This window comes from Theropithecus gelada, chromosome 4 (assembly GCF_003255815.1).
Source record: "Theropithecus gelada isolate Dixy chromosome 4, Tgel_1.0, whole genome shotgun sequence".
NCBI classification, from domain to species: Eukaryota; Metazoa; Chordata; class Mammalia; order Primates; family Cercopithecidae; genus Theropithecus; species Theropithecus gelada.
The window spans coordinates 123087628-123113440 of record NC_037671.1 but is presented as its reverse complement, the minus strand read 5'-3'; the positions used below and the strand labels follow the sequence as shown (position 1 = coordinate 123113440).

General features: G+C 47.9%; 1 protein-coding gene across 2 annotated transcripts in view; it reads left to right on the top strand.

Annotated features, from left to right (window-relative positions):
* SMOC2 (SPARC related modular calcium binding 2) overlaps nt 1–25813 on the top strand; it is a 213262-nt gene that overhangs the window by 177119 nt on the left and 10330 nt on the right. For both annotated transcript variants that reach the window (XM_025383441.1, XM_025383440.1), the window contains exons 10-11: nt 19221–19323; nt 21673–21947. In XM_025383441.1, coding sequence (XP_025239226.1) covers nt 19221–19323; nt 21673–21947 — 378 coding nt within the window. The remainder of the gene's footprint in view (nt 1–19220; nt 19324–21672; nt 21948–25813) is intronic.

Below are 25813 nucleotides of genomic sequence, written 5' to 3'. Positions count from 1 at the left end.
TTTTTTCAATAACAGGAGGTTTTTGGTCACCTGGTTGATTAATGGTTGGTTGAGTTGGTTAATAATTAATGGCCTAACTCAGGAACATCAGAAGTGACATTCATACTAACCATCCATCTCCACGGCCGGGGACGTCCTTAATTAGATCTCTTTCCAAAAACTTTTGGCCATACACAGTCATAGAACAAGTTATCAGAACATAGTTGTGCCAAGAATCAACAACTTTGCGATCTTTGGCAAATTTTTGTGAGATAATTGCTTTTAAAGTACAACGCCAGAAACATGTATGAAAATAATCACTCTCCCCTTATCAAAGGAAGTGCTTTCACTCTAGAGAGTTGATGAAATTATCTAAGCGTTTGCTTTTTCATTGCCTAGTTTCAAATCGGTGATTACTTGATTGTTGAAAACACTGCACCTCCAGCAAGTGCACAACCCCGGTGCATGACTTTGGCTTCATTATATTTTATATTGTAGGTGTCGGCTCAGTGTTGCAGCCACCATAATTTTGAGCTATGATTTTTTTAAAATTTTGCTATCCAGCCTATTATAAGCTATCCTTGTGTTTATGCTATTTCTGTTTGATATACAGATGGTTAATGTCTTTCTTCATCCACGACACTGTAACTGGTTTTGGAAAAGGAGCAGGCTAAGGACAGAATTCTGTGGCTCCTCCTCAGAAGCTCCCAGAGACTGTCATCAGCCCATCCTTTCGATGCCTTTTCCCTAAAGCTATCGAAACAGATGTGAATCCGCTGACCTCTATTCAGAGATGGTGGCTCCTGGGGAAGCCTTGCGGGTCCCACCCATTCCTCTCAGGTCTGCAGGTGCAGAGCGGCTTCCCCCTTCCCCAGGGGTCCTTGGATCAGCTCCCAGGAGCCCCAGCTGTCTCTCCAGCTTCAGGCCACAGCAGTTCCCTCTCTGTCAAGTGTTGATGAGAAACCAGGTAAACCCAGGCTGCACTGCTGTTTGAGGATGTGGGGCTGAGATGACTTCATTTTCCTCCTCTGTGTCTCCTGCCAGGAATGAGTAGGCAGGTGGATAATGTACAAAATAAACTTCGGAAAATTTCCTGTATTCAGATAATCATTTGAACCTTGAGGAATGTATGCGTGTGAAATGTTTTGCTATTTGAAAGCTTCCAAAACTGAATCAGACATGCCCCACCCCACAGAGGTCCTGATCTGCATTTCCCCATTTCTTAATTTCAGTGGACAAATCCCCAGAGCTCTATAGATGGCCCAGGATGTGCGAGAAGGGAGCCCAGATAAGGGCAGGGACAAGTAAGTGCTCCCTGCACTTGGCTCGCTGCACACCTGCCTTGCCACATGGATTCCGGAGCAGCAAGGAAATAGGCCCGTGGCCCTCATGCACAAAGATTTGAACTATCGTAAAGAAAGAGGAAAAAAAATATGAAAAACTCAATAATTTAAGAATTACCCCAAACAAAAAACAATACAGAAGCTGTCACAATGCAATGCTTGGCCACTTGCCATTGAGGCAGAAGAAGTGAGTCCTCCTTGCAGGAGACACAGAAGGGCCAAAGGCCTGGGAGAAAATAACAGAGGCCAAGGTGCGAAAGCAGGAGGGTGTTCTTGGAGCAGAGACACTATCCTTTTGGGCTTAAGTTGAATTTTTGTACAGAGACAGTATGTGGTTATGGCACGGTGATATGGTTTGGCTGTGTCCCCGCCCAAATCTCATCTTGAATGTTAGTTCCTATAATCCCCAAGTGTTGTGAGAGGAACCTGGTGGGAGGTAATTTAATCACTGGGGCCGTTACCCCTACGCTGCTCTTCTCATGATAGTGAGTTCTCAAGAGATCTGATGGTTTTATAAGGGGATATTCCCCCTTCACTTTGAACCTCTTCTTCCTGATGCCTTGTGGAGAAGGACATGTTTGCTTCCCCTTCTACCATGATTGTAAGTTTCCTGAGGTTTTCCTAGACATGGGGAACTGTGAGTCCATTCAACCTCTTTCCTTTATAAATTACCCAGTCTTGGGTATGTCTTTATTTAGCAGCATGAGAATGGACTAATACACACAGGCTTTGCACTCTGGCTAGGGGATTTCTAGAGCCTGCAGTCTATCATTGAACTGGCTACTTCACGGCTGAGCCTCCGTTTACTCATTAGGAAAAAGAGAATGATACTAAGTCCTGAGATTGTTGGGTTATTGTGAAATTTGCATGAGCCCGTGTCTGTAACTTTGCATGGCACAGGACTTATTGCATGAGATAATTGTGCATCAAGAGTTGGCTGTGATTAAAATGAGCATATTTATAACCTTTTTATGGGGATATTCTCCCCAGGTGGTCAGTAGATTTAAGAGTGGGTCATAGGTCTCAGGATCCTACCACTTCATGCCCAATTCGAGCCTGTAATGGATACTGCAAACAGCTCTCACTGAAGAGAACCTTGTTTCAGAACTATTAAAAGTTCATGGTCCTAAGAGAGAAGTCCAGCAATTGAGATGGGAGCTAAAACTTTTGCATAGTGCAGCTGGTTTTTCTAAGGGCTAGGCTACAAGACCAAAACTTGGCAGACATCTGAGCACCATAATTATTTTGGAGAGTTTCCTATAGGAGAAGCTGTGTTATTTAAATGCTTTCCAGTTACAGAAATGGGCCATAGTAGACACTGTTTCTCTGTGTGAATCCAGGGACAGCAAACATTTGGGAGCTCTCAGCCTGATTTCTGATTTCCTTTGACTCTAAAAAATGTGTGCGGCTTTTAGTCACTTTCTAAGCATTATTTCAACACAACTTTATTGTGGTTTCATAAAATAGGCTATATTATATTTGGCTCAAGGGATACATTACTTTCAGAGGCCAATTTTCAGATGCTCATTTAAACAATGAGTTAGCAGCCCGCATGTCTTTAAGGATGCTTAAGTGACTCCTGATGCCACAGGGTGTAGAGCGCAGCCTTGCTGAAAGGGTCAATAAACAGATTCCTAGGAAGAGCCTTCTCACGCCTCGTGAGCGCTTCATGAGTTCTCTCTTATTTCAAACTTTAGAGCTATTTTATGGGGGTGGTCAAAATCTATCAAGAATTTTATTACACTCTAACTGTGGTTCCTACTCTAGGTGATAAATAATTTAAAAGGCAGGATAAAGGGTATTCATCAGACGTACACCTGACATCGAGCAGTTTATCATCTAACTGTGGAGGTTTAACATGTACTAAGCTGGTGCTAATGCAAAATCCCATGAGGAAATAAAGAGCGTAGGGAAAAAATAAACCCTCAGATCGTTCCATTCCTGGGGGCAGTGCTTTCAGGGGTCCCGTGGCCCTGCATGGGGCCACCCAAACCTCCCTGCCAGCACTTTTATTTCATGTCTATTTTAATCAGCCTTTTATGTTTAAGAAACACTTTATTTTTGGAGGAAAGTATTTTTTAGGTTCATCTGTCTAAAGGTTGCTTTTAAAGCATAAATCTTGCTGAGTCAAAAGTTTACTGGGGCTGGGCATGGTGGCTCACGCCTGTAATCCCAGCACTTTTGGAGGCCGAGTTTTGCAGATCACTTGAGGTCAAGAGTTTGAGACTAGTCTGGTCAACATGGTGAAACCCCATCTCTACTAAAAATACAAAAATTAGCCAGCCGTGGTGGCAGGCGCCTGTAATCCCAGCTACTTGGGAGGCTGAGGCATGAGAATTGCTTGAACCTGGAGGGTAGAGCTTACTGTGAGCTGAGATCGCGCCACTGCACTCCAGCCTGGGCAACAGAGCAAGACGCTGTCTCTAAATAAATAAATAAATAAATAAATAAATAAAAGTTTACTGGTTTAACAAACCGTTTTCTTGGTGAGACTTCTATAGGACTCTTGCTTCAAATCATTCCAGGAAGCTTATAAAAATAAACATTTTGCTCACTAATTAATTTATATCCTCCTAATTTGAAAGCAATTTTACATAAAATTGAAATCTGGCAATGAAGATTGAGTTGGCTTCAGTGGATGCACAGAGAGGACTTGGAAGGAGTGAGGGAGGCGGGAGGAGGGAGGAGGGAGGCGGGCAAGAGGGAGGTGGGAGGAGGGAGAATAACAGGTCTGTTGTGTGACTGATGAGGACAGACCCCAGCCTGTGAGAAGTGTCTGCACTCAGAGCTGCTGACTCCTGCAAAGACTTCTACCGTGAAAACTTTCAACCCAGTATGTGATTCAGTGGTTCTAATGCAGCTGTCCCCATTCCTGGGAGTCGTTTATCACCTGCATTTGGTTAAGGATGAGTGGCATGGTGCCCGGCACAGGTGGTCACACCAGCTCATCATGCCAGCACATGCACTAATAGCAACGTAGACAGACGCTTATGTCTCAGAGCCTGTTTCTTAGGGACGCGTCTTCCCATCAGGAGCCGTATAGTACAATGTGAACAGTTGCAATCAGCCTTCTCCTAAAGTATGCACTTTATTTCCTGATAACGTGTTGATTGTAGATGCCAGTGTTGAGGTCAGTGTCATGACTAGCTGATCACATGTTTAATAATGTTGTTTTGGGTAGGTTTCTCTATTTAAACATGTACCAGGCAGTAGAGCTAGAAACCACTGTAGTTATTTCAGGCACACAGGGACTCCCCATGAAGGAGTACAGACTCACAACATCGCTGGAGGGACAGAAAGTGATGCTTTGGGCTGCTGCTGGGCTACTGCAGATGAGGGTACCTCCCTGTCACTGTGATCCTGAGGTCAGGAATTGGCTGACCCTGCTGTGACTGCTGCCTGAGAACTGCTTGTTGCTCACCCTAAAGAGAGCTGGTGACCGAGGCTGGTGTTGCAGCTGCTCCCAAGGGCATACATGCCTGGCCCTGGCCAGCAGTGGGGAATATGACTCCCTCCTCCCTCATCCCTTCCTCATCCCTCTTGCCCACCTCCCTCCTGCCTCCTCCCATCTCCCTCCTCCTGCCTCCCTCTTGCCCACCTCCCTCCTCCCTCCTCCTGCCTCCCTCCTGCCCGCCTCCCTCCTCCCTCCTCCCGCCCCCCTCCTCCCACCTCCCTCACTCCTTCCAAGTCCTCTCTGTGCATCCACTCAAGTCAACTCAATCCAGATGTAGATGTGAGGTACACGAGGAAATGGAGTTTATTTATTCACTTTTTTGATCTTTCTAACTGAGGTAGTTGGCCCAGAGGATCTAACACTGAGTAATTTGAAAACCAGCATGTTGGGAATAAACACAATACCATGTTAACCTTGCCTGAAAAAGAAAGTGTGGATGAAAACCAAGGAGTGTGAAGTTGGGTGTGGTCCATTAATAAACCCAGATGATGCCTGTGTGCCAGGGTGGCCATGGCCTTCTTGGGAGCTGGACTGTGTTTGTGGGGAAGGTCGTCACTGTTTCTGCAGTTTCCTGGACCTGGAAGTGAGTTGTGGCGTCCACAGGATGGCTGAAATCCTGCATGCTCGTCACCTTATCGTGGTGACAGCAGCAGGGAGGTTGCTGCGTTTAATGGAATACGCTTTTCTACTCCTTGCATCTTCTTACGCAATTCTATCACAATACTTGTAAGAAATTAATGCTGCCCGGCTTTGTAGGTGTAGACTTGCTAGAGGATCCTGAAGAAGCATACAGCTGAGCTGCCGAATGTTTGCGTTTTCCTTTGCAAAAAACGTAATTTCTGTTCCCGGCCTCCACCAGGCTGGTAACATTTCATAGAGTCCGCTGGATGCTGAGCTGCGGGCCAGGTGTGCCCCTGCCCCATGCCCCGCCCTCCCTCTCCCCGCCACCCCCCAACGCCCCCCCACCCTACCCTCTCCCCCCCTCCACTGTGCCCCTCCCCGCCCTCTCCCCGCCCTTCCCTGCCCTCCCAAGCCCCTCCTCGCCCTCTCCCCGCCCCGCTTCCCGCCCCTGCCTCGCCCCACCCAGGAAGGATTTCCTCTCCCTGCACATCCGCGCACTCCCTGGCCGGTCCCTGCCCTGGCACAGTTCGTGGGACACCGTTCAGCTGATTGGGCCACAGACTTTAGTCCCCAGATGAATAATGCTCTCTTTAAATAACACTGTTATTATTATTTACAAAAATAGAAAGTATAAAGACAGACTCTTTTAACTTTGTTTTTCTAAGAACCTACTTCACACCCTGAGAAACTGAGTCAACTCCATTTTGTTAGGTTGGGAACATAACTTTAAGAACGAGTGTCATTAAGTTAGACACTAAGCAAACATGTGTTCCTTCCTGTTTCTTGTGACGGGGTATCAAAGCAGCCCTGTTTTACTCTTATCTTTAGCTCTACTTGGTGGTAGGGGGGTGGATTTTAGCCCCGGAGCTGCTGGAAGCGGGGTCTGGAGGGAACACTTTCAACGAGAGGGTGAGCAGAGCACACAGAGCTCCCGCTCAGAGAGGAGGTCAGCTGGGGAGGAGGAGGCCAGGAAGGCCCATCATGAGGGACAGCCGGAATTCCTGCGGAGTGGAGTCTTGCTCCCAGCCCTTCCTCACTGAAAAGATTCTGCGACGGTGCCCCGGGCTGGGGGCCTGGGGTGGGCTGCTGACAGGTGTAGGGTCTGGAAATCCAGTTGAGTCTCTAATGCAGGAACAACTGTGGAATCAGAAGCGCTGTGTTCCTGCTCCTTGTTCTACTTGAGATTCAAACCAAGAAAAGAATTCATAGTTAGACAGAGGGCTGAGCTGATGTAAGGAAGACACAAACAGTCTTTTAAAAGGAGAAAATCTCCAGTGCCCAGCTGCCCCATCCATAGTGCATGAGACCTGAGAGGAGAAAATGATTCCTGTATGTTTGTGTCATGTGCATTTACTGTGTGTAGACCTGGCTCCAGTTATAAATCTAGATGGAAAAACGAACAAACAAACAAATTTAAAACAAACAGACCATAGGATTCTACAGGCTTGGTTCCGACATCCTAGCATTGTTTCAGAGGCTGAAGTTATCAGCATTGAGCATTCCTTTGTTCAGATGCAGCCATAGTTTGGCATCTCATTCATTGAATTGTCATTGGAGCCCCCCATTTTGGCTCTGAGTGGCATGTATAGATGTAAAGAAAATCCTTGCTTAAAGTTACTTCCAAAATGTAGCCAGACCTGCTTCCATAAGACCCAACCTCTGTTGCTCAAATTCTGCCAAGGCTACTATTGCAAACTTGTTTTCATTCCATAGTTTACAAAAAAGAAAAATCAATGAGGTAAATGCTTTTAAAAAGTTTGAATTGAAATATGACAGTTGTACATGTTTTTGAGGTATGTGATATTTTGATACCTGCATTGGATAGAGTATCTGGGGTAACCGTCAACTCCAATATTTATCTTTCCTTTGTGTTTGGGAACATTCCGGATCTTTTGTAGCTGTTTTGAAATATACAATAAATTATTGTTAACTATAATTTTTCTATTGTACTTTTGAATATTGGAACTGATTCCTTCTATCTAACTGTAGGTTAAGTCAATCTTTTCATTGAAAATTGATGAGAATTAGGAACTGTTCTTAAGACATTGTGGCAAATACTCAGAACGCATTCAAGTCCATCATCAGGTGGACCAGAGTCCGCCAGGCAGGTACCTGGGATGTCAGCGTAGGAAAGCGTTTCTCACTCGCTGCTACTTGCATCCCTCATTTCAGAACAAACTCAATCAAAAGATTACAGAGACTGCAGAATGGTCCAGTTCCCAGTCCTGTTTGAATCCCTGGTGTGACCCGGGACGCTAGAACCGGGGCCAGACACAGTCTTCTGAGAGGGAGCCCTCGCTTCATGGGCAGATCTGTCTGAGGAGCTCTGGGTGTCGGCTTTCTCTGCCATCACCTTTGCCTGTTGTGGTTCGAGGGCACAGATGTGTTTTGTGTTTGGGTTTCTGAGGAGGCAAGCACTCCATGTATTTAGGTAGTTGAAGCCCCAGGGCGACTCACTGCTCTCTCCTGATGGTCAGTCCTCCAGTCTTTGTTCCCTCCAGGTCCTCGTGGACATCGGCACACGGTCTTGGGGTTGGTGTTGTATTGTGCTTGTGTTGCGGTTGTGTTGTGGTAGTCGCTGTGTGGTTCCCAACTTGGAAGAATTAGCCGCTCTATTTCCATGGTAGGGTTCATTGGTGGTGGGGGCCTGTCAGCTGGATAAGGGAAGGGGAAGCATGGAGCGGAAGCATGGGGCAGGCTGCGGCGGGGGGCTGCTGCATTCCCGGGGGCTGCTGCAGACGCTGAGGGGACCAGGCAGCCAGGCACCAACCCCAGAGTCCCCGCTAGACTAACTCCTCGGCGGTGGTAGCTTGCTGATTAGCCCTGGAGGAGACAACGCAACATCACATCGTGCTCAGAAAACACTTGCTCTAAATATTTTGAGTTTAGTAAAATGTAACCTCACTTGAAATCAATCAAGGACATTGGAGCTACAAAATATTTACTAGTACATGGAAGCTTATTTCTTATCACAACAATACATGAATTTTTAGAGTTTCAGGGTTTAAAAACATAGAGTCTATCTTGTGAAGACTGACTTCTTAAGTTTCTCATAAAAGATACAAAAGAGGGAATGTTGTAGAAAAAAAAAAACTATTAGAAGTAAAAACAAATTAGGAGTTTGGAAAGAAAAGTTTCTCTTTTGACTGGAAAGCATTTCCTAAACTACATATGTGGGGAAAGAAAGAGACAAAAACGCTAGCCTGTGCCTGAACATCTGGACACCGTCAGTGCTTCCTGGGCAGTTGGTTTTGCATATTTGGTGTCCTCATGAGGCCTAGAGCAGCCTGCCGGGGCCAGTTGTTTTGAAAGTAAACACTTAAAAGTCATTCCTAAGAATGACTTAGTTCTACCTAAGGATTTCATTGTCAGTTGGAAATGTTCCAAAACAATTTTTCAGGAGAAAATCCAAGCAGAAATAGTTGTTTTGTCACGCTGAGTAACACCGAGAGTGAGAATAAAGTCTTGCAAATCGGGAAGGCTTTGACGCCAGAAATAATCCTAATGCTTGGCAAAATCTTGATTGCACAAAATACCTCCTTAAAGCAAGAGTGTGCCCTGAAATGCTCGCTCCTCGCCGGATGGCAGATTATATCAGCTTGATCTCCCTTCAAATGCTAGATCCGTCCTCAAGCCTGTGAAACCCGAAGAAAGCCCACGCACTCTACAGCATTGATGTCAGTCTGACCTATATCACCATAAACCCTCCATGCTTTCACCAATACCTTCATTTTAAAGCTCCTTGAGGGCAAAATTGGTGCTTTTTACTAAGCATTTTGTTAATGAGTAGTTTTCTAAAAATGGTTGAATGACATAACGTTGTCCTTGAGAAATGTAGGAAGACTTTAGAAACACACACGTCAGTCCTTAAGATAAATATTCAGAGTTAACTTATTAGCTGAGATAAATTCCGAGTGCACATCCTGGCCTTGGATGACCTGACCCAAAAGAGAATTAAAGTCAAAGGTGAAGAATTTCGGGAATGTGATGGTCAAAGGAACCTTGGGGAGTTTATGGCAGCACTCAGTTTAATGGATGACCGGAGGCAGGGCCAAGAGCAGGCACTGTCACCCAAAGCCTTGGTTTTCCTGGTCGCTTCTTCACTGGAGGAACTTCCTGATTCTTTTCAGGCGCTGACTTCTGAACAAGTGCTCACGTCTATCAGCGTATTAGTTATCAGTGTTCACTCCTCAAAACACTATCTAAAGTCTATGGACCTCTTTGTCTAGAATAATGAAAAGATATATAGAAAAATCAAGAATATGAAAATACATATAGAAAACGTGAATCTAGAAAATGTAGAAAAGTAGAGTGAATGCACAAAAGTAGTGGTTTTCTTTTCAGCTTAAGGTTGTGAAGTTCTATGCTTTTTCTTTAGTGGCTCTTTTAAAGTATGAGTAGTCACGAGCAAATTTCATCGGATAAAAGAAAAGCTTCAGCTGAATTAAATTTGAAAGAGTTTAATTGAGCAATGAACGATTCGTGAACAGGGCAACCGCCCAAGCCGAAGTAGGCTGGGAGACTCCAGCACAGCCACAGGGTGGAAGAAGATTTGCGGACAGAAAAAGGCCAGTGATGGACAGAAAACAGAAGTGAGGCACAGAACAGCCGGATTGGTTACAGCTCGGAGTCGGCCTCATTTGAACACGGTTGGAACAGTTGGCTACATTGGATTGGCCAAAACTCTGTGACTGGCGCAAGTGTAGGCTACGGTCTGCTGACGCCTCCACCTGTTAACAGTTCACAACATACACAGAAACCTCTAGGCTGAACATAAGATAGATAAGGAGGCAGCTTCAGGCTAAACTTGATTTCATACAACTAATGTGTTCTTAACCGTCACTGGCCGGGACTTCTTTCCCCACTGCATGGTGGTTAAAGCAGTACCTGTTGTGAGGAAACTGCATCTGTCTTGAATCATCCAAAAAAGGTGCTTGATGTTGTCAACGTTCCCCACATCAGGGACCTCGCGGGTCCAAGGCCAGGCCCTTGAGGATGACGCCCTGACCAGGTCTCAGTTTGGAGGGGGATTTATCAAAATAGACTTTGTATACATTTTATAAGCTGGAGGCACTTTATGAATCTCAAAATCAAAGTGCCTGAAGAAACTTTCCTAACGCTATACTTTTTCTTCGTATGTTTAAACTGCATAGAAAGTTAAAAGTTGGAAAGCCATGTGTTAAATGTAATGACAGGCGTCAAATGCTTAATGGAGCAAGTGGGGTACTTGGGAAACATCTCGCACCCCTTTCTGTGGCTGTAGAACTAGATGGTGGGAGTTGAATTAAATCCCAAGAATGGGCTTGGGGGATGACGTCAGAGCTATGTTCTACTTGGACTATCTCTGTGTACTTGTTATGTTCCAGAGGCTCTATCTGGCCCGGGTTATAACCAAACCTCCAAAGCCCTAGGCCCTCTAGCTCCGTGGTTTCTCCTGAACGTATTTCACAAGACTCTCCAGGGTCCCCGCTCTGAACTTCGCCTCACAGCCCCTTCCCTGGACCACACAGCAGCCTCAAGCTGCGCTCCTGGGTCCTCCCACAGCTGGCTGAGACCCATAGAGGGAGGGCTGTGACACTTTAAAACAGAAATGAGATTGTGCCACTTCTCAGATTCTCCCAGCAGCTTCCAGTTTCCTTTCAGATAAGGCCCACTTGTTTCTGGACTCTAAGACCCCCTGGGTTTTGGGCCCCCCTGAGTTCCTCAGCTTTGTTCCCTAGGACCATCCTTCCTCCTTCCTGCCTCGCTTGACACACCCTGGCATCCTCAGGGCCTGGGGAATGCCGCGCTGCCTGGGATGCAGGGTCTTCGGGGGCCTTCCCTGTGCCCCCAGCACTCTCCTCCCTGTTCCAAATGACTCACTCCACACCCCCGCGCCTCTGTCTGGCAAGCAGAGGTTAACAAGACACCAGTGCCCCCCCTGCCAGGACAGACGTGGCGGAGGGCAGGGACCTGGTCTGCTGTTTCCAGCCTCATCGTGGCCGCGGGGCAGCAGGGAGAGCTCCACAGCTGCTTGGCACACGTTCACCTGGATGTATGATGCACTCCTGCCTCCACCGCCCGAGAGGTCAGGGTTCTTAGCACCATCCAGGCCTTCAGCCTCCCAATGAGTGGGACGTGGGCCTCAATTTCTCCCTCAGACACTGACGTGCTGATTCGTTTCTCCAGGTGGTCGCGAGGCCACGGTGTGGTGCCGAGTGTCTCCCTCAGACACTGACGTGCTGATTCGTTTCTCCAGGTGGTCGCGAGGCCACGGTGTGGTGCCGAGTGTCTCCCTCAGACACTGACGTGCTGATTCGTTTCTCCAGGTGGTCGCGAGGCCGCTGTGTGGTGCTGAGTGTCTCCCTCAGACACTGACGTGCTGATTCGTTTCGCCAGGTGGTCGCGAGGCCGCTGTGTGGTGCTGAGTGTCAGTTGCATGAGGGTGACGTGCACACGGCCCCACATGTAGATCAGACAGGAATGCTGTGGTCCTGCCTCTGTGAACCGTCACCCGTGGGACACTCCCTGGACCACACAGCCGGGACATGCTCGTTGAAGACTGCTGGAGGAAACTCTGTGCCTGGAATAAAACAGAGAAGCACAGCATTTACTACATGAGCATTTACTACCTAGAAAGAGCAGTCTGCTTTGGCTGGGGGTGCAGCGTTGAGATTGCAGTGCTTTTTTTTTTTTTTTTTTTTTTGAGACGGAGTCTTGCTCTGTCGCCCAGGCTGGAGTACAGTGGCCGGATCTCAGCTCACTGCAAGCTCCGCCTCCCGGGTTCCCGCCATTCTCCTGCCTCAGCCTCCCGAGTAGCTGGGACTACAGGCGCCCACAACCGCGCCCGGCTAATTTTTTTGTATTTTTAGTAGAGACGAGGTTTCACCGTGGTCTCGATCTCCTGACCTTGTGATCCGCCCGCCTCGGCCTCCCAAAGTGCTGGGATTACAGGCGTGAGCCACCGCGCCCGGCCAAGATTGCAGTGCTTTTTAACTCTGGCAATGTCAGGATTTGAAGCAGACTTTTCAAATTCAGCAAATGTCAGTAATCCAGAGCTGCCAAGTGTGAGAGCACACGTGTTTATGGGCATGGCTTCGGGACCCCTCTGCCCTGGGAGTTTCCTCTTTGTTTCTCTGATGCCTTCACGTCAGCAGGGCTGTCACTCGGCGGCTCATCTTCCCTTCTTTTCTGTACCAGGTCAGTGTGTTTTAAATTGTAAGAATGAGTAGCCATGACATTTTATTTCTAGTTGTTTGTGAAAAGACCAGCCAAATGCAGGCGCTGTTATTGGCACCCTCTTTCTCCCTCCCCAGCCAGATGAAAAGAGCTTTTTCTACCAGAAAACAGATAACCCTTATTTGGTGTGCACACAATGGAACCTTCGTCGTAAGTCCCCGGTGATGTTCAGGGTCAGGGAGGAACTACCTAGTACCCAGAGCTCTTTCCAGGCACCCAGCTGTGCACAAAGAAAGGACCAATCAGACGTTGGGCCGATGTGAATGCCTTTCTTTTCTTTATTTTATTTTATTTTATTTTATTATTTATTATTTTTTTTTGAGACAGTGTCTCGCTCTGTTTCCCAGGCTGGAGTGCAGTGGTGCGATCTCAGCTCACTGCAACCTCCACCTCCCAGATTCAAGCGATTCTCATGCCTCAGCCTCCCAAGTAGCTGAGAGTATAGGCATGTACCACCACGCCTGGCTAATTTTTGTATTTTTAGTAGAGATGGGGTTTCACTGTGTAGGCCAGAGTGGTCTCAAACTCCTGACCTCAAGTGATTCACCCACCTCAGCCTCCCAAAGTGCTGGGATTACAGGCGTGAGCCACTGCACTCACCCACGAATGCCTACTTACAAGTAAAGATAACTTAGAAAGAAAATTAGAAACTATTTGCTTTCATGTAGTTTGAAATAGTTTATATTCAATAAAGGGACTTAAAATCCAGCTTCCTAAAATTCGTCATAGAGTTAGTCAACGTAACATTTTGTTAGTGTCAAGGCAACACTGGATTTAACTCATAGCAAAGGAGAAATTATCAGCGCCTTTCTTACAGATTCCTGGAGGAGAGAAGGAGTCACAAAAACATCTTAGTAACATTATTTCCATTTCTCTCAACCCTTAGAAGCAACAAAAATGTCTCATTTTCTGTCTAGTTTTAACTCTGCAGTTTAAAATATATTTCTATTACCTTGGGGAAATGGCACACAACTAGAGCACACTCAAACTTTTCTATGATACATTCTTAAAATGTGGAGAAGTGTGCCTAAAACCCGCGGGGAAGGGCGGCTCCGACAGAGAAACCTGTGCCTTATTCCAGTGAAACTGGGACCCGCAGCGAGTTAGCACCGGACGGAGGCTCTTCAGTTCACCTGAGTTCCTCTCCTCAGGCCTTTTCTCCCTCAGGGCACCACACAGGCTTTGAGAATGCTCAGTTCCTACCTTAAAATTCTGACCAAGTCTTCAAACATCCAACCCCGTGGACTTTCTCCTAACCCACATGTGACAGCCCGGGCATAAGAGTGGAAACGGTATTTTACTGCCACCTCCCACAAAGTGACCCTAAGATACCCAGCAGGTGTTCTCAGCAGACAGGGCACATGTTCCTGGCCCAGACTGAGAGAACCTGTTTCCCCCTAGCTCACCACGCAGGCCTCCAATGGGAGATGAGGACAGTCTTTTCCCAGGTGGCTGACCTGACCCCTCACATCAGGCCAGCGAAGGCGTTCCCGGGGGCCATGGCTGGCGAATTAGAGCACGGGCTGATTGCTTGATAGAAATTATTGGACTTCCAAGCCAGAGGAGTTAAACCTGTGAGTGGATAAATAGATAATTACGATGGCGTGAATTCCTCTGTGCACACACAACTCCTCAGAAGCATCTGAACAACTTAGAGAAGAAAGCGCTTTCGTTATCCATTCTTTTTTCTTCATTTCTCATCTATACCAGTTTCCTAAACATTGGAGTTGAACATAAAACTAAGAGAACCAATTTTTAAGCCACTGCTAGATACTTAAAACCAGATGAATGAGTCTCATTATCCCCAGACACTTCATGCCTGATAAGCCAATAATGTTACTTACCTGTGAAATCTCTGGTCCCCCTCCATATACCTGCTTCCCTCGTGTTCCCTATCCAGACCCTGCAGGCCTCACCTGCCAGGCAAGGCACAGACCCCATGATTGTGCCAATGTGCAGCTACTGTTATCCCAGTGGTCTCTTCTCTTGATCAGTGAATGAGGAAACCACTCAACTCCACTTTCTCCTGTATTTGATTTCCTTTAGCGGCGGTACTGAGTATTCCAGGTTATGGGAAAGAAGTGAAAGTTAGTTATTATCCAGAGAGGAGGTAACTGAGGGAGCAGCTGGGAACTTGTATTCATTTATATTTAAAAGACAAAGAGAAAAGAAGAAACTACATACACTTACTGAAAACAGGAATTTTTATACAAAAAAGGGTTTTGTTTCTTAAAATAAGGACGTTTCATAGAAAGCGCAGAACACATTCATTTCAAAAGAGTGAAAGTCAAAAATGCTTTTAAAGCATCAGAATATTAACCCAGTTCCTGAAAAGTCCCTGATCCATGGGCTGGGGTCTCTGGGACCAGCTAGTTCAGCCACTTTGTTGACTGACGGGCTCCAGGACTGAGAAGGGCTCAGGGCTGTGTAAGGTGCAGCACCTTTACTGTGGGGCAAAACCAGGATAGAACCCAGTGTTTCCACAGAAACCTAACAGACGTCAAGAACTTGGATTCTGCAGATGGGCTGGAGCACGTGAGTATACTTGGGCTAAGCTACTCCCTTCCTTGTTTTGCCACAGATTGGAAATAAATCGGTGAACTTATTCTGTTTCTACTTTGAAAAGAACAATCTGGTTTTCTTTCTTGAATTGGCTTATTATTCCCCCAGGAGCCTGGGCGCAGGATGCTCCCGCACTGTGTGGGCTGGGAGAGGGCCTGGCACGTCTAACCCAGGGGGGAATGTGTGGACTGGGAGAGGGCCTGGCACATCTAACCCAGGTGGGAATGTGTGGACTGGGAGAGGGCCTGGCACGTCTAACCCAGGTGGGAGTGTGTGTGGGGTGGCACCTTCCCGCTATGCCTCTGTTGACCTGAGACTTCTGAACTCAGTTCTGCGGGTGGTTGGAGAACTGTGAGTGGAACTGTCCCAAAGTAAAGAGTGACTCTGGGTGCATCGCTGAGCCTGCACGCGGCGGTTTTGACGCCAACCTTCCCATGACGCAGTACTCACAGGGGCCGTTAGACCCCACCGTGCAGGCAGCTGAGTGAGAAGAAGGCCCGGGATGGAGTGTGCTAGAAAGGACCCCCCGGAACAGCAGGCTCCTCACACAGGTTCTCAGCAGGCAGCTTCCCCAGGCTGAATCACACACCGCAAAACGCCAGAGCAAAGGGCGGCTTTGCTCTCAAGGTGGCCAGAGGAGTTACAGCAAGGATCGACAGGGGGCCGGCACCCCTGCGAGGGACGAGGGTCTCTGCAGCCACCGCTGTGCCAGACACAGCTGTCATGGGAGAAGCGGAATAGCTCCCTGTGGGCAGCAGTGGGGAAAACCCGGCTGCTCTGGGGTCGTTTGTCTTTTACCTCAAGCCTCGTTGCTCCTCTCGTGAATTTGCTAGCTCTGGGACATTTCAGGGTGACGAAATTTTCACTTCGTGGTACCTCTGTGATTTCTCCTGCAGTGAACATTCACTTTAACATAATGAAAGTTAGTTTTTTCCTTCTGATTGCTTGTAATCTTTCATTTTTATTCACCGTTTTTCCTTCAGAAATAGTTTTGAAGTACAATCATCCCTGAGCAGTAACAAGCATTATTCCAGGTCCTGGGGTGACTGTGACATGGGAGAAGAAGCCAGGATTGAGCAGGACTGATTTACTATTTCTTGTTTTAGAAGTACATTATGCTTTTCATGTTCAGTTTTTCTTTTGGCATTGAAGAGTCCTGCAGCTTTTACATTATGTTAGCTATGTTTCGTGATGAGCATCTATTATTTTCTCATTTGAAATAGTATGTTGCTTTATCTCATTTGGGGAAATATGATTAAATTAACAGCCAAAAAAATCCCCTTGGGTATATCCCTATTACCACACCAAATATAAGCATAATTCTTTCTTAAAGCTGTTCAGTACTGAGGATTATCTAAAATGCCTTTTCTCCCAGACAATAATATTCTTCTCCATCAACTCCATATTACTCTCAGAATCTCTGGAGGCCAGTGGAGGACTGGGAATTCATAGAGAGCAGCCCCGGCAGGCAGGTGCCTGAGGTCCCGTGGGTCCCAGCCTCACCTGCCCCGGCGTCTGCCTCCTCACCCTGGACAAGTTCTCCTGGACGGCTGGCCTGGCAGGGCTTCTGCCTGCGTGTTCCTGAGCCTGTGCCCTGGAGGTATTTTCAGCCCTCCAGGTTGTTTTTCTCATTTCCTTTCCTGGTTAGTCCTGCAGCCGGGGAGGTCAGCCTTCTGTAGACCAGGAGGCCTATCCCACGGCCAGCAGCCTCTGCAGCCTCAGGTCCTCTGCCTTTCTGAGGGGTTCCATGAGATCGTTACTTCTTTCTTGGAAAGTAGCATTTGCCCTGTGGCCGTGAGGCTTTTTGCTGTAGATTGTGGTCTCCTTTTTCAGTTGTGTGCAAAGGGACTAAGGCAGACCTTTTTTCACTCTCAGAACCCCCCGGTGAAGGCTGCACATTTGTTTTCTGACGTGTGTGTTGAATGAAGTAGAAGCCAGCATGACTAGAGTCCTGCTGTCGGCAGCTCACGTGCGCTTCAATAGCGATCACACAAAACTCCAGTGTCAGAAAGAAACCTAGGAAAACCAGGGCGTCCCTAACTGCATAAACATGCTGGTCTCCGAACGACTCGGCTGCTGTCCACACCACGGCCACGTGGTCCACGCCAACGTGCCCTCGACCCAGGGGCGGTCCACGCCAACGTGCCCTCGACCCAGGGGCGGTCCACGCCAACGTGCCCTTGACCCAGGGGCCTGAGAAGCACGTGTGGCACTGCCTTTCCCCACGGCACCCTCAGCCTGTCCTGTCCCCCAACGAGTCCCAAGACAGCCTTTCTCATCTCAGACAATTCTTCCTCCAAGGGCCGTGGGGAAGGCAGGGGAGGGGCTGTCCTCAGTCCCACTCGGCTTTCTGCCTGGGCTCTGCAGCTCTCCACATCTTCTGCTTACTGAGTGGGCTCCTGAGATTTTCTTTGGAGGGGCCGTCTAAAACTTCTTAGTAAAAAACGGAATCTAAATTGGGCAGAAGGTGTGTGGTGTACACTCCCTTCCTGCCGTGGTGAGGACGGTCGGAGCAGATATTCTAATGCCTGAGGTGCTCTCCAGGCTCAGAAGTCACCATGGGGCATCCCCAGGCCCAGCAGAGCCCCAGGGAGGGGCAGCCGCCCCTAGCAGGGAGTCTCAGTGCCCGGCGTGGCACAGTGGCCTGGCTTCTGTCTTCTATTTTCCCCTCAGTATCTTTCTCTTCTTTCTACTGAATTCTGGAAGGGCTTTCTTTAGGAAAAAACTTAACAAAATGTAAATGGTGACGAGCTCCATCTGTCACCTCGCCCATGGACATTTACACACAGATAGACCCAGTTGGAATTGGCAGATTTTGCTCCCTGCTCCCTGCTTGTGAAACTCTTAAACCCGCCGTTCTCATCGGGGAAACGAGAGTGGGGCTTCTACCTCTCGCATTTGCTTATTGATCCAGCAAGCATGTATTGGGCGGCTGAGTGGCTTCTCTATGCCGAAAGGGCATCCAGAGCGAGGAGACCCATGTCGTCCATGCCGCCCTGGGCCTAAGGACATGGGATGCTGCCTGTGTCCAGCCGTGACTGGGGCAGTAGCACCGGGAGCAGTCTCAGGAGAAAAGACCCCAGAGAAAGAAGACGGCTTCTTTTAAACGTTATCTTGAATTTGGGGTGGGACGAATTAGGCATGGAGCTCAGGGAATGCCTAACCGGTGTGAGAGGAGAGTGGTGTTGAGGGAAGGATGGAGGGGAAAGGCACGCTGCAGAATGTTGGGTGCCTGAATTATTCCCTGATCCCAGAATCCATACACACTCAGCTCTGGGCTCCAAAGCTATCAGCACTAAACCCTGCTGCTGACTATTCGCGCCGATGCCGTGGTCTGGACAAGTCCCAGGAGACAGGCCTTGCAGATGCTGACTCTTCACGCTGACGCCATGGTGTGAAAAAGTCCCCAGAAGACAGGCGTTGTGGATGCAGACTGTTCGCACAGATGCCGTGGTGTGGACAAGTCCCCAGGAGACTGGCATTGCGGATGCAGACTGTTCGCACCGATGCTGACTGTTTGCGCCGATGACGTGGTGTGGACAAGTCCCCAGGAGACAGGCGTTGCGGACCTCCTGCTCTTTGCCCTACTGCCTCCTTCTGCTCTGAGAAGCGAGGTGGCTCGGGACGGGTGGGGGTGGCGGTGAATCACAGGCTCTGGCCTCGTTTGCCAGGATGGCCAGCCTCATGTGCTCCCAGCGTGTACTCCATATGTCCAGTGTCCCTAAGCACCCAGTGCCTCTGCTGTCACGCTTGCTGGGTGAGTGACACTGCCCATCTCTGAGTGCAGTTCTGAAGATCAGTGAGACACTAATGCCTGTGAATTTTAGTCTCACGTAATAATTCAAACAATACTGGAATTAATAATAACTATGGCTCAAAATCAATATACATAGCGCAATGTGTTTGTGTTTAAACTAGCTCATTAAGATTAAGGTAGCCCAAAATACTCATTTCCAAACACTAAAACAACATTGCCCTGTATTTTAGAGGAAAATCTGTTACGCTTTATGAGTTAACTGTGAAAACATACACATGTTTTTCAGGTTGCCCGGGTGCCAAAAAGCATGAGTTTCTGACCAGTATTCTGGACGCGCTGTCCACGGACATGGTCCACGCCGTCTCCGACCCCTCCTCCTCGTCAGGCAGGTACGCTGTGTTCGCTGTGGGACAATGAGTTGGTGGGGTCCCAGAATTCCGGGGAATCTGGAAAGTCTGAACATTACATATTGGCGACCTTCTCAGCTTATTTGGACACAGTAGGGCCTTAAAAAGGAGCCCTCTGCAAACACAGGACGTTGCTTAGCAGGTTTTTCTTGTAGCATGACTAAATCACTGAAGGCGCTCCCACTGGGGTACGTGGCCCTGAGCCGTGACTCCTGGGCCTCCATGGGGTAGTGGGCTCTGCCCCTGGCCCTGTTGGTGGGGAGTACGGCAGGGGGAGCACCTCCTGCCGAGGGCTCTGTGCTTTGAAATTGCACTTTAGAGTTATCCATTGGATTTTAAATACTTGGAATGACAACGTTTAATTTGAAGTTCTCAAAGTGCGATTACGTTCATTGCAGTAAAATGTACAGCACGTACATTTGCCATCCTAACTACTTTCAGGCCTATGATTCAGTTGTGTCAAAGACATTCACACTCTGCTCAAAATAGGATTTTTGGAACCCAGAAATGTTCCCTGAGTACACTGTAGACATTCCCGCGCCCCTGGACCTGGGTACACTGTAGACATTCCCGCGCCCCTGGACCTGGGTACACTGTAGACATTCCCGCGTCCCTGGACCTGGGTACACTGTAGACATTCCCGCGCTCCTGGACCTGGGTACATTGTAGACATTCCCGCGCTCCTGGACCTGGGGCCTGGAGCACAGTGTAGTGGACTTCAGTGAATTTCCCACCACTCCTCTTTTCCACCCTCTGTAGATCAGCCTCAGGAGAGTGGAAGAACCCCAGGGTTTTACTGCGATGGCGTCTCAAGCATCAGATATTCCCCCTGAACTAGCAATAGTTTATCTGTTTCTTTCAAATAAATTTTGAATGGAGATTTTCACTTTTTTCTTTCTTTAGAATGTTGGCCTTTCTCCCCAGAGCCCCGACACCCAAACCCTTGATGATCTCAGCCTCTTTAGATGACTTTTTTGGTCTCCTGAACTAAAAGCCTCTCCTCTCACTGTCTGTCTGCTAAAGAAGACTTAAGGAAATAAAAAGGCAATGCTAACAGAAAATGTCATGAATGTGTAGGAAATTAAATGTAATAGAGCAGGCCGGGCACGGGGTCTCACACCTGGAATCCAAGCACTTTGGCAGGCCAAGGCGGGTGGATCACCTGAGATCAGGAGTTTGAGACCAGCCTGGCCAACATGGTGAAAACCCATCCATACTAAAAACACAAAACTTAGCCCAGCATGGTGGCAGGCACCTGTAATCCCAGCTACTTGGGACACTGAGGCAGGAGAATCACTTGAACCTGGGAGGCAGAGGTTGCAGTAAACCAAGACCGCACCATTGCACTTCAGCCAGGGCAACAAGAGCAAAAACTCTGTCTCAAAAAAAAAAAAAAAAAAAAAAAAAGAAATTTAATAGAGTCAAACTTTACGTAAATTTCAACTTTACATCTTCTATTTTTGGAAAGATTGTTTTTGCAAACTAAACTAAACTGCAAACTAAAAACAAAGGCAGTAAATGAATTGCTAACTAAACTAAATTGCAAACTAAACTAAATGCAAACTAAAAGTGAAGGCAGTAAATGGATTGCTATCTGAAAAACTCCTTTGAAAGTTTGAGAAATTGGCAGTGGTGTTGGAGTTCATGGTGTTCTCATACCTGGAAATGCGCAGCTCATCCCAACAGGCAGAATCCAGAGGCCAGCACCTCCAGGAGGGCCTGCCCGTGCACACACACACACACCCTCCATCTCAACGAGAAGGTGCATTTCTGCCATTTGGTGCACTTTTAAAGATCTGACTCCCATCCAGACCTTCTAGAAGAGTTTTACTTATTTATGCCCTAAAATATTGAACCTATCATAATCCAAGGAAAGCTATCTAGTTCCAACTTAAAATGTTTTAGATTTGCATCGTCCGGTATACCTATGACATAAAGGATGTGTAAAAGAATTAAATTTACAGGGCTAGAAAAGCTCAGGGTTCTGGTGTATCGGGTGGGTATAGCTGCATGTGCTGACTTGCCAGTCCTGTGCACACAGAAGCCAGGGTGAGGGGGCTTTTGTCCTTCAGGAACAGGCCAAGTGCATCTTTGCTGGGCACAAATTCACTGCATCATTTGCAATTTTGAATCCAACCTGAAAAATCTTTGCTAAAAGTGTTCTTCTAAATTACTTCTTTAAATTGTTGTATCTGATTACCAATGCTGCAGTCTTAGACACCAGGACCATGAGAACTACAAGCAGGGGTTGTGGGTTTGATGGAAGGACAGTGGCGAGAAAGGGGCAGCTGAGGGGTTTAAGCGTCCTGACGGCGTCTGTGTTCCTTCCAGGCTCTCGGAACCCGACCCCAGCCACACCCTAGAGGAGCGAGTGGTGCACTGGTACTTCAAACTACTCGATAAAAACTCCAGTGGAGACATTGGCAAAAAGGAAATCAAACCCTTCAAGAGGTTCCTTCGCAAAAAATCAAAGCCCAAAAAATGCGTGAAGAAGTTTGTTGAATACTGTGATGTGAATAATGACAAATCCATCTCGGTACAAGAACTGATGGGCTGCCTGGGTGTGGCTAAAGAGGACGGCAAAGCAGACACCAAGAAGCGCCACAGTAAGAGCCTTCCCACCCCCCACCCTGGGCCGTGGTCAGGCCCTGAGGCCTGGGAGGTCCGCTTCTCACAAGCACAATTACAGATTGTGTTTATGGCCTGGGGGTGCAAAAAAATCAAATATGCTGTTTAATTGTAGGTCATCTGTTTGCAGGAATAATAACGATAATTGATGACTCGTGTCATGCCACTTGCCCAGGAGAGCCCAGGCTCAAAGGGCGTGAACTCCGTGTTGGTTTGCAATGAGCCTTTTCACTGTTCACCATGGTTGGTTTCCCCCAGAATGGATTGTCTTCTGGTATTTGAGGTGCAAGCCTGGGAACCATTGGAATAACTCACCAACCCTGTACCTGAACTCCAACCAAATGTTCAGGCCAGTTCACGAGGCGTAAAATCATTGCTGAGGCCCAGACCAATCATTCCAATGCTTACAGCAGTTTTACCAATTGAAAATACTTTATTTTTTGTGGGCCTGGCCTACCCAACCAACCGTGACAGGAAGGAAGAGAATCCTATGATGGCCAGAGCCCAAGTGTTCTCAGGAGCCCAAGCCAGGAAAACCCAGGTCTGACTTTTCAACTCAGAGACAGCACTGTGAGATGCACGCATGCCTTAGATTCCACTGCACATGTGTGCTAGATACTCCTGCATGTGTGTGCTGGATCCCACTTCATGTGTGTGCTAGATCCCCCTTCATATGTGTGCCAGATCCCCCTTCACATGTGTGCTAGATACTCCTGCACATGTGTGTCAGATCCCCTGTGTGTGTGCTAGATCCCTTGCACATGTGTGTCCTGGATCCCCTGTACATGTGTGCTAGATCCCCCTGCACATCTGTGCTTGATCGCCTGACATGTGTGCTAGATCCCCCTGCACATGTGTGTGCTAGATCCCCTGCGTGTGTGCTAGATCCCTTGCACATGTGTCCTGGATTCCCTGCACGTGTGCTAGATACCCCTGCACGTATGTGCTTGATCACCTCACACGTGTGCGAGATCCCCCTGCATGTGTGTGTGCTAAATCCCACTGCACATGTGCCAGATTCCCCTTCATGTGTGTGCTGGATCTCCCTGCCCACTTTGCTAGATCCCACTGCACATATGTGCTCAATCCCTTGCATGTGTGTGCTAGATCCCCCATATGTATGTGCTAGATCCTGCTGTACATGTGTACTGGATTCCACTGCACGTGTGTGCTGGATCTCATTCCACATGTGCATTAGAGCTCACTGTCCTTGGGGATCTCTGTTTCCTGATTTGTATAATACTTGCTGGGTAGGGCTAGTAGAGACCTCTCAAATTCCTGTTGTTTATGACTCTTTTATTTGTTGTCAACTTCGGTAACAAATGTGAAAGAGAAAACAAGCTTGAGACTGTGTTGTGGAGGGCTGATTCACCATGGTCTTTAAAATCCTCCTGGCAAGGTGCAGTGGCTCACACCTGTAATCCCAGCACTTTGGGAGGCTGAGGCGGGTGGATCACCTGAGGTCAGGAGTTCAAAACAAGCCTGCCAGCATAGTGAAACCCCATCTCTACTAAGAATATAAAAATTAGCTAGGCATAGTGGCTCATACCTGTAATGCCAGCTACTGCAGAGTCCAAGGCACAATTGCTTAAATCTGGGATGCAGAGGTTGCAGTGAGCCAAGATCATGCCACTGCATTCCAGCCTGGGTGACAGAGTGAGACTCCATGTTAAAAAGAGAGAGAAGAAAAAAAAAAAAACAACCCTCCTGTGTTTGAAGCTCAGCTGTGAGACAGGGGCCCTTTGATCTGACCTGGACCGAGGGTTCCTGGAGGAGGCAGTGACCATCATCTACCTCCTCTTCTTGGTGTCCTAGTGCTTGTCACGACAGTCACTCAGTGCTATTCAACCATATTAGGGACAGCCTAGATCTGTGTCACGGTGAAGCACTTCCTGCTAATTTCTCTGTGAAAAGTCAGCTCAGAAAAATTAAGCTTTAATTTGAAGCTTTCTGTGTAGGGTCTTTGTGGTTAATGCACATCCTGCCGCCCTGACGATGTATTCACGGGAGAGCGGATGGCCGTACCTATGGTTGCCTCCCTTCGCTCTGTGTGCAGGAGGCTGCCCTCTCTGCTGGCCTGGTCATCCGATGAGGTCAGAGAGAATCCTCAGTTATATTCAATGTTCTGTCTCCATCAAGGACTGTTTGGCAAGTGTGGGAGGAGTTCACCTCTAACAAGACAAAAAAGAAAAGAAATCACTCTGGGCTGATCAACTCATGCATGAAGGCAGCAAATGCCCACTCACCACTGTGGGAAGAGGGGCACTAAACATGCTGCCACAGTCTGGCAAGGCTCATGATCCAATATCCAATCCCACTTCATGGCTCAAGACTTCATTTCATGTTCACAGCCATCCTCTGGGGGATGAGGTCGCAGACAGATGCTGCCAACCCTGACACTTGCAGACAAGGACACACAGGCACTGCAGTCATCAGCACTTTGATCTGAGTCTTCCTCAGCAGTGCTGCATGCAGCAAGGGCAGTGCTGTTGGAAATCGTCCACTGTGCTGGGCTGCACTTCCTGTTAGGGCTCCTTCACCCACACCGAGGTACACCTGCAACCCTGCAGGCATTTGGATGGATAACCAAGAATGCCCATTCTCAGTAGTTGCCCATGTGTGATTTTGTCCTTGCTTTTCCCTTTCTCTGTATTCAGTACCTGCCCATTGGGTTTCCTGGGCACTTCTGTCTTACTGCCACCTGATACTGCTTTTGGCTTCTTGGACTGGGACTGTGTCTTAGTCCACTTTATGCTGCTATAACAGAATACCATGGATGGGGTAACCTATGAACACAAATGTATTAGCTCATGGATCTAGAGGCTGGGCAGTCCAAGATTGTGGAATCAGCATCTGGTGAGGGCCTTTGTGCTGTGTCATCCCCAAATGGAAGGGCGAAGAGAGGGTGAGAAAGAGAGAGAAAGCAAGGGGGGCCAAACACATTCTTTCCTAGGAGCTCATTCCCAAGATAATGGCATTCACCTGTTCATGAGGGCGGAGTCCTCATAATGCAGACCTCCTAAGCCTCCCAGCACCTCTGCGTTAGGGATTGAGTTTCCAGCACATGAACTTTGGGCTCACCTTTAGACCATAACAAGCTGCTTTCTTCACTTTTTTCTCTTATTTTGGTCCTTGCTCAGTATCCCAAAAGACAAATGGTGTATTGCTCTTTGAGACTTAAAACCTACCAGCAGGGTCCACATGGGAGGCCTGGGGGAGTGATGGGGAGATGGAGAGCAAGTGGCTGCCAGATTAGCAGCTGGAGCCAGGGAACCATGGTGTCCCTCACCCCTGATGATTCCACATAGGGAAGATGAACACCCACTCAGCAATTCACGAAGGGAGCTGCTCACATTCTGCTGTTGCCCCATCTGCAGGTGATGAGTGATACCTTGTGGCACCTGGGAGTTTCCTGTGTAGCTCCTCCTCCATTATGGAAGCCAGTCTCTGCATTTCTATAGAAGGCTAATTTTTGTGGTTATAGTGAGAAAATTAAGGATGGACAGAGCCAAGTGTAGATCTGTTTTTGACCTTTTAATCTTCTTCCATTCCTGGATGGTGCAGGCTGGTCTTTTCTTTGCAAGGACTCCTTCCTGTTAGCCGTTGTCAGGTGGCTTGAGTAGCACCCAAAACTTAAGCCACATATGGCCTCTGCCCTCCTCAGCCTGGTGCTACAGGGTCATGTGGTCCATGGCCCTTGCTGGGGCAGATTCCTGTCTACTGATTTCTTCAATTAAACTGAAGTAAATATAGTCTCTTTGTGAGGGGAGTGGGTGAGTTCCGGTTTGTGAGGGGGTGGGTGAGTTCCGGTTTGTGAGGGGGGTGGGTGAGTTCTGGTTTGTGA